Below are 12,710 nucleotides of genomic sequence, written 5' to 3'. Positions count from 1 at the left end.
CTATAAAACGTGTAGCTTTAGGGAAGTGATCTTCTCCAGTTTATAACCATAAGCCAGCTGAAAAAACGATAAACCTGACATTTTTACGTCCTGAAGTTTCCTTTTTTCTTCACATTTCATGGCAACATGGTTACATAGACTCTTGGATGTTTTAGCCTTCTGCAGAGAAAATTATGCAAACGTGGAAAGTGTCACTTTGACAAAATTATGTTCTTGTTAAGCAATGAAATAAAAATATATTTTTAAATTAAGAGAAATGATAGGTCAAGCCTCATATGTTGGCAAAAATAAATCACTATGGGAAAATAGCCATGGACTAACTTACTAAAAGGCAATGTGGACAAATGGCCATGTTCAGAATTACTAAAAAGGAAATGAATGCAAACTGGCATATATCAACTTACCCAGTAACCACTGTACACAAGTAACCATGCTACACGTTTGCCAAACATCTTTGGAATGAAAGATTTTTGGAGTTGAAGAGCTCGGATAAAAAAAATAATAGGAAGAAAAAACCGATCACCGATGCTTTTGTTAAAGCAAAAGAAATCAAGTGGAAATGGGCAGGACACGTCAAGAAAACAATTGACGAGAGATGGTAAGACAAAATCACCTTTGGAGTGGAGACTGAGAGAAGGAAAAATAAGCAAAAAGGAGTCAAGGGACAGACAAGAACTAAGCAAAGGAATGATAGAAAACGCGGGAGCCTTTGCCCAGCAGTACGAAGTCAGAGGCTGATAACGACAACAATGACAACAACAGTGGGCACTTTGGGTAAACTGACAAGTACCAACTTACCCAGAAGGCACTGTGGGTTATCAGCCATTCTCACTCGCACGGACCACTGAGGGGCTTGAACTGGGTCGAGATCACTGGACAGCAAGGACACAGAGACAAAAATGTCACTGTCAATTGTAGTAGTAGTAGTAGTGCTAAGTGAAAACAACTCAATTAAATCACGACGTTTCGGGCGCAACACAAGCGCCCTTCTTGAGGTGGGGACAATGTAGCGAAAGCACAACCGCTTAAGTGTGTCTAAGAGGTGGCTGTGACGATGAATTATATAGTCGCGGGGGATGGAGGGAGGGGAGGGGCCATGGTGAGTGTGTGGGCGGGCTGTGGACTGGGAGGCAACGTTGTGAGGCATGGCGGGGGGGGGGGGGGGCGCTGGGAGGCAATGCATGGAGTTCAAACTGAAGCTTTGTGATGCAGGCGGCGGTTGTGCTATCGCTACATTGTCCCCACCTGAAGGACGCTTGTGGTGCGCCCGAAACGTCGTGATTTAATTTAGTTGTTTTCATCTATTTTATTTTTTATCTACGTGACTTTACCGAAAAAAAACAAAGAGTATGAATCCTTGCAGTCACGAAAGCTTCAAATCTAGAAGTAGTGCTAAGCTCTGAGAACAGGCAGGCACTTCTTAGTAATTTGTGGCATGAGACTTGGCTCTATAACACCAGGTTTCAGAATATTTTACAGACATAAAAATAAATATATTTATGCTGACACCACCTGCAGACTTTGATAAATTAACCAATGATGTAGAAACATTTAATTCGCATAAATAATTAAGCGCATCCCTCTCCAAAAAAACATTGGGGAACATTCATCTCCATTCGCAGCTCTAATTCAGCAGTCCCAATTCCACATTCCCATGACAGAAGACAGTTGATTTATAAACGAATCACTTGACTTCTCATACAAATGGATTGCGAACTACGTTGAACAATGACAGGGATTTTAATTGACTATCTTCTCATTGACCAAAGCCCCGTCCCTTGCCACAGCACCACTTGGCAACACGTAAATACTCACCTGATATTTACAAGACTATCCAATGCGTGCACGCTCTACTTACGAGTAAACGTCATTATCCACGATAATGTCTTCTGTTAGATGTGGCCAAGTGGCGGCGAGGTGCAGTTCACTGCCAAAAGAAGACCACAGGATCAATATGACACATCTGCACTTCGTTTATTATACATGGGGTGGGATGATAACTCGGGGTGGGGGGGGAGTAATGCCATTATCTAAACACTGATTATTACAGTCCAGACCAAATCTTGCTGATGCTGTGCCAGTAAACTTCTCCACGATGCATCATCGTAGTGCTGCCCAGTACTGTGTGGACCAGAAGTCATCATCATCAACATGATCTTCATCATTGTCGTAATTGTCATCTTTGTCATCATTATTAATAATCATTAACATGACCAGTCATCAATCGTTACCACCATGAAAAAGAACACACTGTAACTGGTATTGGTCAAAAACATCCCAATGCTGAAAATGGACCTGACAACCACTCAATTTAGATTACACATAGCAACATCGTCCCCCACCCCCCCCTGCCAAGACTTGTTAGGAATCTGAAAAAGAGTTTTGAGTGAAGCTATCCTAGGTAAACAAGCGTTATATGGTGGAACTGCCAAGAACCTGGATTTGACTGTTGGGCAGTTTAATTATGGTTAAACTAGGTCCTCAAGCAGAGTGGATTTGGTCAACAATGAATTTGCACAATAAAAACACTAAACGAATTTACAAAAAATACTGAACATGTTGATGTTTCATTAAGTAGATCACCACCATCAAAGTGTATCTGCTTAACCGATGATGGTGCTATACTTGTATCCATTGGTAACCCGTTGCAAAGGTTAAACATTCCACATTCTCTTGTTCGAAGTCAGTCTTCTCCACAGGATAACCAACACAACGGCTCTCATTTCATGGTCTGTTCCGAATTCCCCACATTACTTTCAACAAAGGGCACTCAAAAGGCAGCTCATCGTATATGCATTGCCACTCACCTCACAGGGTCTTCACACGCGCCGAAGGGCAACTTGCCGAGTTCAAGAGCACCAACCTCGCCACCGACCAGGGCATCAAAGTCTGCGACAAGCAAATCCGCAGCACCATACAGTTCACAGTGTTCAGAGAATGAGCTTCAACGTAAACATCATTAGGCTCTAGCTTAAAATAATGAATGTTTTGCTGATCAAATAAACTCTGGGGTGGCATTCAATTCCTTTAGCTGCCATGAACCAGCAGGGGAAATTCCTGATAATCGTGATATTGTGTTGAGAGTTGTGCACAAGCATATAGGACACAACAAATAAACATATCGTCATCAAGTGGATTATGCTAATAGTTAATTATATTGAAATAATAAGTTGGAACGAGGAATGCATTACTGCATGAATTATGTAAAAAATATAAATCAGGAAACGTTTAAAAAAATTATAGCTCTCATGAGGCCTCGTGGAATGTAAAGTTCTTGATAAAACTCTTAACCACCCGACCTCTGGCCTCTCTATGTGCTGCGCAGAAGGGCCATTGCTTGAAATGTCGTCAATTATAGATTTTTCTTTTAAAGACAGTGTTACTGGTAGAAACCACCTGGTTCCACCAGCCCACAGGGGATTATTGTGTACGTCCATCATGCATCCAAAAATGGGAGGGGTGGGGCTGGGTGGAGAGGGGAGGGTGGGGAGGCGCTGGGTGGGGAGGGGAGGGTGGGGAGGGGCTGGGTGCGGATGGTGGGGCTGGGTGGGGGGTGGGGCTGGGTGGGGCTGGGTGGGGCTGGGTGGGGAAGGGCTGGTCACCCCGTGGTGCCCTTATAAAACTCAACGTTTAACCTACTCACGCCGGCTTGTGCCCGCCCTCACAGTCGGCCATATTTGCGGAATACACCACGCCGCCGTTGACCCTGGCCAATGACTGAGCAACCCAACGTTCCTACCAGCTCCCTCCGCAGGAATGTGTTATTGATGAATGTGTTGAGTTTCATAATTATCAAGGTAGAAGCCATTCTCCCCACAGGATGACCACTGTTATTTTTCCACTAAATGGTACTCGTTTTATCAACCACAGAGAGATTATGGGCCGAGATGACGTCTAAGGCTGGAGATCGCAAACTTATAATTTTGACTCCATCACTTTGCCACAGCGCTACCGAAAATGTGGCATGTATAATTGCATAAAATGCCACGTTAAAATAATACTTAAACTTTACAATGAAACGGTAGAACCAATTCACAGTGAGTCACTATGTATAGTCGTGATCGTTATGATCACTCCTAAAAAACCTTAGCTCTGTAAGTTAATATAATATCTCATTTGCACAGCACATTTCAATAACAACCTTCAAGTCATATATTAACCAAAATACCATGACAAATGCAGCCTAAAGCACATATTGGGAGAAAGTCATATTCTATTGGTTCTACTAAAAAAAAACATCAAACGATACAAAAATGTAAATGTGTCCTTCGGTTCAAAAACATGAGGAGGAACTAAGGCAATTGAACCCACAACTCAAGAGTATAGTGGCTCAGGAGGTCCCATGATGGCTCAGTAGTGTTCACAGCTCGGCCATCTGGCCATCCCATAACCATGACGAGACAGTTGGTGACAATGATGATGATAGTAATGATGTAATGGGGTTAGAAGAGCATACCTGGAGGTGGCTGGGGCCACGAGTACTGCTGGCAGTCCTGCAGCACATAGGTGAAGCGAATGCTGACACTCACAGGAGGTATGTGGGACAATGGGCAGGCCTGCAAACAGACACAACCAACATGAAGCTTAGTGCACATGTAAAAATAATAGATGTTAAACAATGAACTTGGCCAAGAAAAAAAATTGAACAGCCAAATTCAGCAAATCATAGCATCGCTTACCACCACAGTGTGTCAGATTTGTCACAGACTTACAATTAAAATTAATAAAAGTAAAATAAAATAAAAATCATGACGTTTCGGAGGCAATACAAGCTTCCGTCTTCAGGTGGAACCGTCACAGCACGATAGCCGTATCAAGTCACAGCACGATAGCTGTATCAAGTAAGTACTTGATACAGCTATCGTGCTGTGACGGTTCCACCTGAAGACGGAAGCTTGTGTTGCCTCCGAAACGTCGTGATTTTTATTTTTATTTTATTTCTATTTTATTAATTTACATTGTTTACCTACGTGACTTTACCGAAAACCTTAGAATATGAATCCTTGCAGTCACGAAAGCTTCAAATCTAGAATTACAGACTTACAATTTTAGACTTGAAGACGTCCAGCAGGCCCGACAAGTGGTTGTAGTGATTGGGCGCCTTGCGCAGGTGAACCATTTCGAAGTCCGTACGTACGCCGGGACCCTCGCACAGGCCAGAGAACATGCGGCGCCACTTCTGCTGGATCTGCACGAATACTGGCACCTGACTGCAACAAAAACAAAGATCCCCCTTATAGCCTTTAACAGACTGTTGGGACAAGTGCTGTTAGCGAGCGTCCATGAACGGCGGCACGGCACACGAGGGGGTGGCTGGTCAACACCACGCCCGACAGCCTTTGTCTCCCAAGTGCTGATGTTTACACAGCAAACTAGGTACTAATTTAAGGTTGAGTCAACCTAGCGGAAGTCCAGGACCAGTTTAGATATATTTTACTGTTATTGGTCGAATCAAAGATGGGTTGCCGGGTTCGTAGCACAGTGCCCTAACCATTGTATTACCGCTTCCCAAATGGATGCAACACAAGTTGTGGATGCAACACACGCACACACGCATATACAGAGACAAGAATGTTTAGCGACGAGTGCACACAGCTTGGCACATACATAATCAAAATCAATAAATAGTAACAAAAAAACTACGAATATCACAGGAAGCAATCACTATTGTTTGGAATTGATGTTCCTGCTGCTGCTGCTGTTGTTGTCGCTTTTGTTATTGATTATGTTAAAGATTCTGCTACAACTGGTTAAGCTCATAGTGATGCTACTGGTGGCGTGATGATGATTATGTTACTAGACGTGATGCTAAAGGAACTAATTATGTTGATGATTAAGTTGATATTGAAGATTGTTACTGTTACTGCTAACAACAATGTGTGAATAACGATGCCCCGAATGGTAACAGTAATGTTGTTAATGTTGCTGCTGGTAATAATGTTCATAAAATGCCAGGTGGCCCTAAGTATCTTCACGCTGGACCACCTACCAGCCCGTGTTGCCCAAAGCGATGCTCACAGAGCTCAGGAGCAGATTGCACTTGGATTCTGTGATCACAGCTTCAGAGGCAGCCGAGGGAGCAATGATGACAAAATTTCTCAGGCCATTCCTGCGGAAAATGGTAAACACACACAGACACACGTGTGAAGCAATGGTAACCAGGCAGACGTAAGGGCTGGGTAGATAATGGGACGAATGCCTGTGTTAGCGCAAGGAGTCAAAAATATTGAGAACTTGGCTCAAAGAAAAAATGCTCAGCAGTTTAAAGACAATTTTAACAAAACAAAGATAGAGGAAATGGTGTTCAGTGTAGACTAAAGTGAAAGGAATTGAATCGGAAATACATAAAAGTTATTTGCGCACTCAAGCAATAGCAGCAGGAGAGAATAAGGGAAGATACATCATGAGTTTGTATTGTTTGTATTTCGACACAATACGAATCCAAATTGCACTGCAATGCATTGTATGCAGCAGAAGTCAAGTGACATGGGCTTGCATGTGTAAGCTGTGCTCGAGGCCTTACCAGCGCACGAGGCAGTGAGCTCTGGGAGAAAAGTCATTGTCCATGGACACCAGGTCCTGCATGGCTTCGGGAAGAGCATCTGCCACAATTTGCACAACACAAGGTTTTTTTAATTTACGGAACTTAAAATTTCTGACAAAAGAGCTTAATCTACAGTGAAACTAATCGCTATCAGCAATATATATATATATATATCTGGGAGTGGTAAGGTGGTTAACATTTCACTTTTACAAACTTGAAATGGTAACCATGCGGAAAGGCAGTGGTTGATACCAAGTTTTTAATTTTTGCAGTGCAGGGTAATTGCATCATTTAAACGGGTATCTTGCTCTACCTAGGGTGAGGCTGTACTCCGTTCCTTTATCAGTCAAGAGCCAGTGGTGATAACTCTATAATCCTACGTCTGGTGGCAATCTATTCATAAGGCTTCTGACCACTGGCATGTTGCAATTTTTCTCTAAGTTTATCAACACCAGAAGCACAACGGGAATTTGAACTCATTACAAATGTGTCAAACATCTTGCCAACAACATCACCCAGCTGGATATGTGTGCACAATGCACTAGAAACACATACCCATCCTGTACTAATTCACTAATTCATACTCCCGATGATTCAAGGTATGGCAGCATCAACAGCATTTCCCACGATTGAACTCTTGACCCTTTTGACCACGATCTAAGTGTGTAAAGAGGCGCTCTAACACCAGGGCACGTTGTACCATCATCCTCGGCAGCCTCGCCCCTGCCCTCCTTGCCGTCGACTGCTTTCCTGCTTCAGGTAGTGGTGGATCACCGAGAAGCGGAAGTTCGCGAACATCACCTCCTCCGTCTCCTCCTCCCACGTGCCCGTCGTGTACTCCCCCTTGTGGAAATCACAAATTTCACGTTTCACTGAGTTTACTGATGGAGGTACGATAGGCCCAGTAACTATAAATGACGTGATAATTCTTATTAAGAACGAAATAACAATTATTCACGTATTCCGCTAAAGGGGTCTCCTCTAGTTCTGTAACAGCATTCTCTCTTTGGTAAGGTAGACGTGAGTTTCTTTAATATATATTTTTTTAAATACATATAGTTGCAGGTCATTTTCTAACTTGTCAATTTGAGCTACAACACAAAGCACACAATGCCCTACATTTGCAAATAATGTCACTTTTAACATCAAATAATGACAAATCCTTGATAAATGGACACTTCTAAAAGGTCACAGGTTGCAAAATACTGTACACCACAACAACATTGTATTGTCAAGTCCTGCCGAAGCCAAGACTTTAAACAATGGGATTTTATGGAAAGAGGTAGCTTAAACAACCGTAGAGGTCAGTGTCAACTATAGAACACTTGAATCTGGTGAAACAATGGGTCTATTGTCTGATGCCTTAAGTCAAATTCTACTCAATGTAGTGTCATCAATGCTTAGCATTTCCTCGCTAAAATTGTCTGAACTACACCATTGCAACCTCATTTGCCAGTAAAAAATATGATAATTGTTTTTTTACCCTTCCATCTGGCAACAAAACTGACACCTTTTAAATCCTTTATATTAAGTTCGCATGCTTGCTTGCTTGCGTGCTTGCGTGCTTGCGTGCTTGCTTGCTTACGACCGTGCAAATCTTTCGGTCGTTTTTTAACCCACTTCCCGTGATCCAATCGAGCTGACATTTTCCACACAGACTCGTTGTGCCAGACAATTAATGTTCGTGAAAAAAAATTCCCAAAATTTTACACTTTTTAGGCAAAAAAAATTTATTTTACATATATTCAAATAGAACTCATTCTTGGCTTTGGTTGAACGTCACAGTATAAGAGCCCAGAGCGTAACCCCTCCACAGGCCGTGGCGGAGTAGCGCAGTTGGTAGCGCCCTCGCTTCCCATGCCAAAGGTCGCAGGATCGATCCCCGCGTCCTCCACAGGCGAATATATTTTTAAATCCTTTATATTAAGTTCGCTGCCACGCATATAAAGGATTTATAGTGAAAAACTTTGTTTTTACGGGTTATACTTATTTAGGTGTCAGTTTTGTTGCCAGATGGAAGGGTAAAAAAACAATTATCACGTCTGAACTATTTTTACAATCAATGAAAGATGTGCATGCTACTTTGTGGCAAATCAACAGCAATTGCCTAGTAATATATTATCCACCATTGGCTGAGGACTGCCATTAGAGAAAGATGAGCATTGCTCATTTGATATAAAGTATCGGATCGGAAGAATAAAGGCATAAAGATTATTAAAGTATGAACCAATGCAGCTTCACCGAGATGCGGATGGAACGTATGGGACAGAGAACAAAAGAGAAATTTGGAGAGATCTTGACTGTTATGAAAAGTACATAAACTTGGACAGAATACATCGCTACAAGGATGATGGCCGATGGACGAGAATAGAGACGGAATTGCAACCAAAGAAGAGAACACAGGTGAGACGATGACCACCACAGAGCTGGAGTGATGAGATCAGCTCATGCACGGGAGTGCGATGGATTGTGGCATCGCGGGACAAAGAGAGACGGTGACGACATGGGGAGGCCTTCATCCAGCAGTGGATGACTTAAAATGATGATTATGATTTAAATATGTGATTAAGAAAAATATTTAAATGCTGCCTGATGTATAAGCATATCATACAAGGTATTTACTTTGCGAACCGGCAGAGACGGTGATGGTCCAATCAGCTTCCAGTCGTTCATGACCTCCTCCACGCGGGAGATAAACCTGCATAATACAAACACATCCGGAGTAAAGGAACAATTACATTTCATATATTCAAGAATAAATATACATCGCTCGTGCAATCAGCATTTATCCAATCAGATGGCACTGTGGTTAAAGTGCGAATTCACCATTTGGGAAGGTTAAGAGGTCACATCCTCGTCAGAAGTACCAATTTGGGAGAAGCCAACAGTGGTCATCTTGTGAAGAGCCTCAGCGCAGGCCTGCAAATGGACATGAGTGCTGTCCCTTTGACAGGGGAGACATCCTCTACTATGTTCATTAGCATTCAAAAATAAAATGTATTTTTCATTAATTTTGAAAGCTCATGAAGGAAGATGCAGTGGCAACACATTCACTTGTCTACAAAGGACATCAGTCGAAAGGTTTACAAGATTACAACCTCCAGCTTCAGCTATTGAGCTGTGCAGACAAATTAGACTCGTCCGTGTCTCAGCAAAAAAAAAAAGCTCCTCGAGAAAGCTTTGGGAATCTTAAATGTAAAAATGTAAATGAATTGATGATACTGGGATAGAGTGATGGAGCAGTGGTTAGCACCACATGGTGATTGTAATCTAAACCAGCCTACCCACCCTCTCTTCACCAACCTGAGCTCAACAGTGTGGTGAAGCATGGTCAACAAGGTTTGGGAAAACTTTCATCCAGCAGTAGATATACAAAGGACATTTTTTTTTATATTACAGCAGTTATTGTGTGGTCATTCATGACAAGACAACGTTCAATCCGTATAAATGCATCCATCCACCTATGAGTGGAGATAAATTCAGTATTTCAATATATATAAAAGGGAAATTTGTGAATGTGTGTCTGTTCGAAATGTTCAGCATACTTCCCAACATGCAACAAACTTGAAATTTGGCATGTGGGTACCTTCCAGACTGTACACAATGCAGTGTGCCTGCTGACGTCATGCATCCCCCCCTCCAACCCTCCACGTAGGCCGTGTATTAATCCAAGACAAGAATCCAAGTCTCGGGCGAAGCCGGGTAGTAAAGCTAGTCTGTTATAAAAATGGCAAGCCAATTTAAATAGTTTAAATTCCCTATAATTAGCTCCATGTGTACCTATGATATATCTAATTAAATGAATAACCCTTTAAAAAAAAGTTCCAGTGAACCACACTAGTTTGCTGAATTATTAATCTTAACAGGAATGCTTAGTCTCTTCACAATCTCAATATGTGATTTAATTCAGTGTTGTAATATTGTATATCTATTCCCAGATGTTTCTTCCAAAGAGATGCTCGACTGTATACGTTGCTAACAGACCAATCAATTTATGATTACACATTATATATACATTCTCATACGGTAAGTAGACTAGAAATTGACAATATCGGTTCACATTATTACTAAAGTAAATACACCAGCAGTATAAATACATTTCCAACAGCGAGAACCATAATATGCCAATCCACAGCCTTTCGTCAACGCTAAAACTAAACTGGTTTCCTTTTACCAGGTAACAAGCTGCTGGAACGATAGCGGCCCAACACTGTGTTGGTCATACGTGTAGTTGACCATACTTCACCATGCTACTTCGTGTGGATTAGTGAAAGGGGGCCCCGCGACATCAGTTCAGATGTCATCACTCGCTAATGATTTTAGCCGTGGTCAGGAATGGAACTTGTATGGCAGGGTCTGTAGCGCAATGCCCTCCACCGCCAACAATGACAAGACAAACACAATCCAAACACTGCACCGTACCTTTCCCATTCTGATGCAGTGGTGAAGTCTGTGATCTCAAACACCTCCGACTCAGGCTGTAGCATGACAAACAACAGAAATAAATGTGCACATTAAGTAGTGTCATCGAAATATAGTGCAAACGTTTTCAAACTAAACAACTTTGATAGTGACAGTGGATGAAGTTGACAACCGTTTAAAAAAATCATAGTTTAAGTGAGGATCAGAACAGGATTGAACATGTTGTTATTACAAGGTAGGGGCCATCTGTGCACACATTTGCCTCCTCTTGACCACACTGAACTCTGTCAGTCGAGTGCGAATACCAGATGCTCAAATTCCTAAGTGCACGGTTAAACATTTCGGATGTCAATATGTCCGAGTCATACAGGCAGTCTAAGACAATCTAAGCATTATTAAGATACAATGATAACTACAACAGTTTAACTGTTGAAAGATCCATAGGAAACATTACGATTTCGTGTGAATACCTGAGACTCAAAGTCAAATAAGATAACACGAAGAACCCTCGGGTTGAATATCAATTTGATGTATACTGAGGTCATAAAATAACAAAAGCTGCCATACTTCACTGATTAGCACAGTTGACTAAGTACGGTGCGAAAGAAGATCTACATATATATAATTGTTAGTTGGTTATTACTGTCCATGTACATTTCATGTTAATGCGTTATGTATATGTTAGCGTCACAAATCAATTTGATGTGGAAGCCGTGAGCCGGCAGTGGGAAACTGCTAACGAGTACCAGTGAGAAGGAGACTTGGGCTGGTGTACGTGTGTGTCATGCATCCTCACACACCAAGAACACACATGTAATACAGGTATTCATTTCTCTAAAGAGCTTGCCTTGACAACATGAAACAATTCGCATGTTTACCCTGGGCTGAAATGAGCTCGTCTGCTGAAAACTCTTAACCGCAGACAAAAATCCGACAGTGAAACTGTGCACATTCTGGCGTGACAACTGGTCGGTCGGTACACATCTCCATTCGTGTGGCCTTTGCGCCAGTGGAATTACATTCTCATGGTGGAGGACAGTGCCTCCGTAGGACATCCATCCGCCGTGGATAACAGCACAAACAATATGATTGTAAGGGTAACGTATGTAGCGTAATAAATAGCGCTGTCGTATAAAACAAAACAACGCAGTAGCAACTACAAGTACCATGTCACACGTGTCGGAAACATGTTTACATTATACTTCCATCGGCACGCCAACGATACCCGTGCCAAAAGCCTTATCCATTAAGCTGACGTGAAATAATGTGACAGCAGGACATCCACACATTAGCAGGCCAAATCACAACAAGCAGCTTAGACATTAGCTACAACAAATTATGTTGTTGTTGTGGTTGTTGTCAACGATGTGTGTTAGTCGACGGACTGGTGTTTGAACGCGTGTGTATCTACCTCGCTGTCAGCGGCCATGGCCCCGGGCTGCGCTGGTGAATCGGCGGAGAAGCCGCGGGGAGGAGACGACCACGAAGGCGGCGGTCTCACGGGGGGGGGGGGGTCCCCGTCGCCATCTTACCAAGGGAAGCTTCCACCACCCCCCCCACCACCACCACCCCCCCCACCACCACCAACCCCCCCCACCACCACCAACCCCCCCCACCACCACCAACCCCCCCCCCCACCACCCACTACCAACACCCCCACCCACCACCAACCCCCCCCCCACCCACCACCAACCCCCCCCCACCCACCACCACCCCCCACCACCACCACCAACCCCCCACCACC

At 43.0% G+C, this 12,710-nt stretch overlaps 1 protein-coding gene across 1 annotated transcript in view; it reads right to left on the bottom strand.

Moving 5' to 3' along the window:
* RAB3GAP1 (RAB3 GTPase activating protein catalytic subunit 1) overlaps window positions 1–12,480 on the bottom strand; it is a 46,975-nt gene extending 34,495 nt beyond the window's left edge. Inside the window, 12 exon segments of the mRNA XM_061573366.1 lie at window positions 799–872; window positions 1,859–1,927; window positions 2,808–2,889; window positions 4,457–4,556; window positions 5,045–5,210; window positions 5,990–6,109; window positions 6,524–6,602; window positions 7,245–7,287; window positions 7,289–7,387; window positions 9,167–9,242; window positions 10,967–11,022; window positions 12,378–12,480. Coding sequence (XP_061429350.1) covers window positions 799–872; window positions 1,859–1,927; window positions 2,808–2,889; window positions 4,457–4,556; window positions 5,045–5,210; window positions 5,990–6,109; window positions 6,524–6,602; window positions 7,245–7,287; window positions 7,289–7,387; window positions 9,167–9,242; window positions 10,967–11,022; window positions 12,378–12,395 — 982 coding nt within the window. The 5' untranslated portion in view covers window positions 12,396–12,480.
* Between the last annotated feature and the right edge of the window lie 230 nt (window positions 12,481–12,710).

Source organism: Lethenteron reissneri, chromosome 7 (genome assembly GCF_015708825.2).
Source record: "Lethenteron reissneri isolate LAM-NWPU_2019-01 chromosome 7, ASM1570882v1, whole genome shotgun sequence".
Lineage (NCBI taxonomy): Eukaryota > Metazoa > Chordata > Hyperoartia > Petromyzontiformes > Petromyzontidae > Lethenteron > Lethenteron reissneri.
Note: the sequence above shows the minus strand (reverse complement) of the source record. Positions and strands in the feature narration are given on the sequence as shown.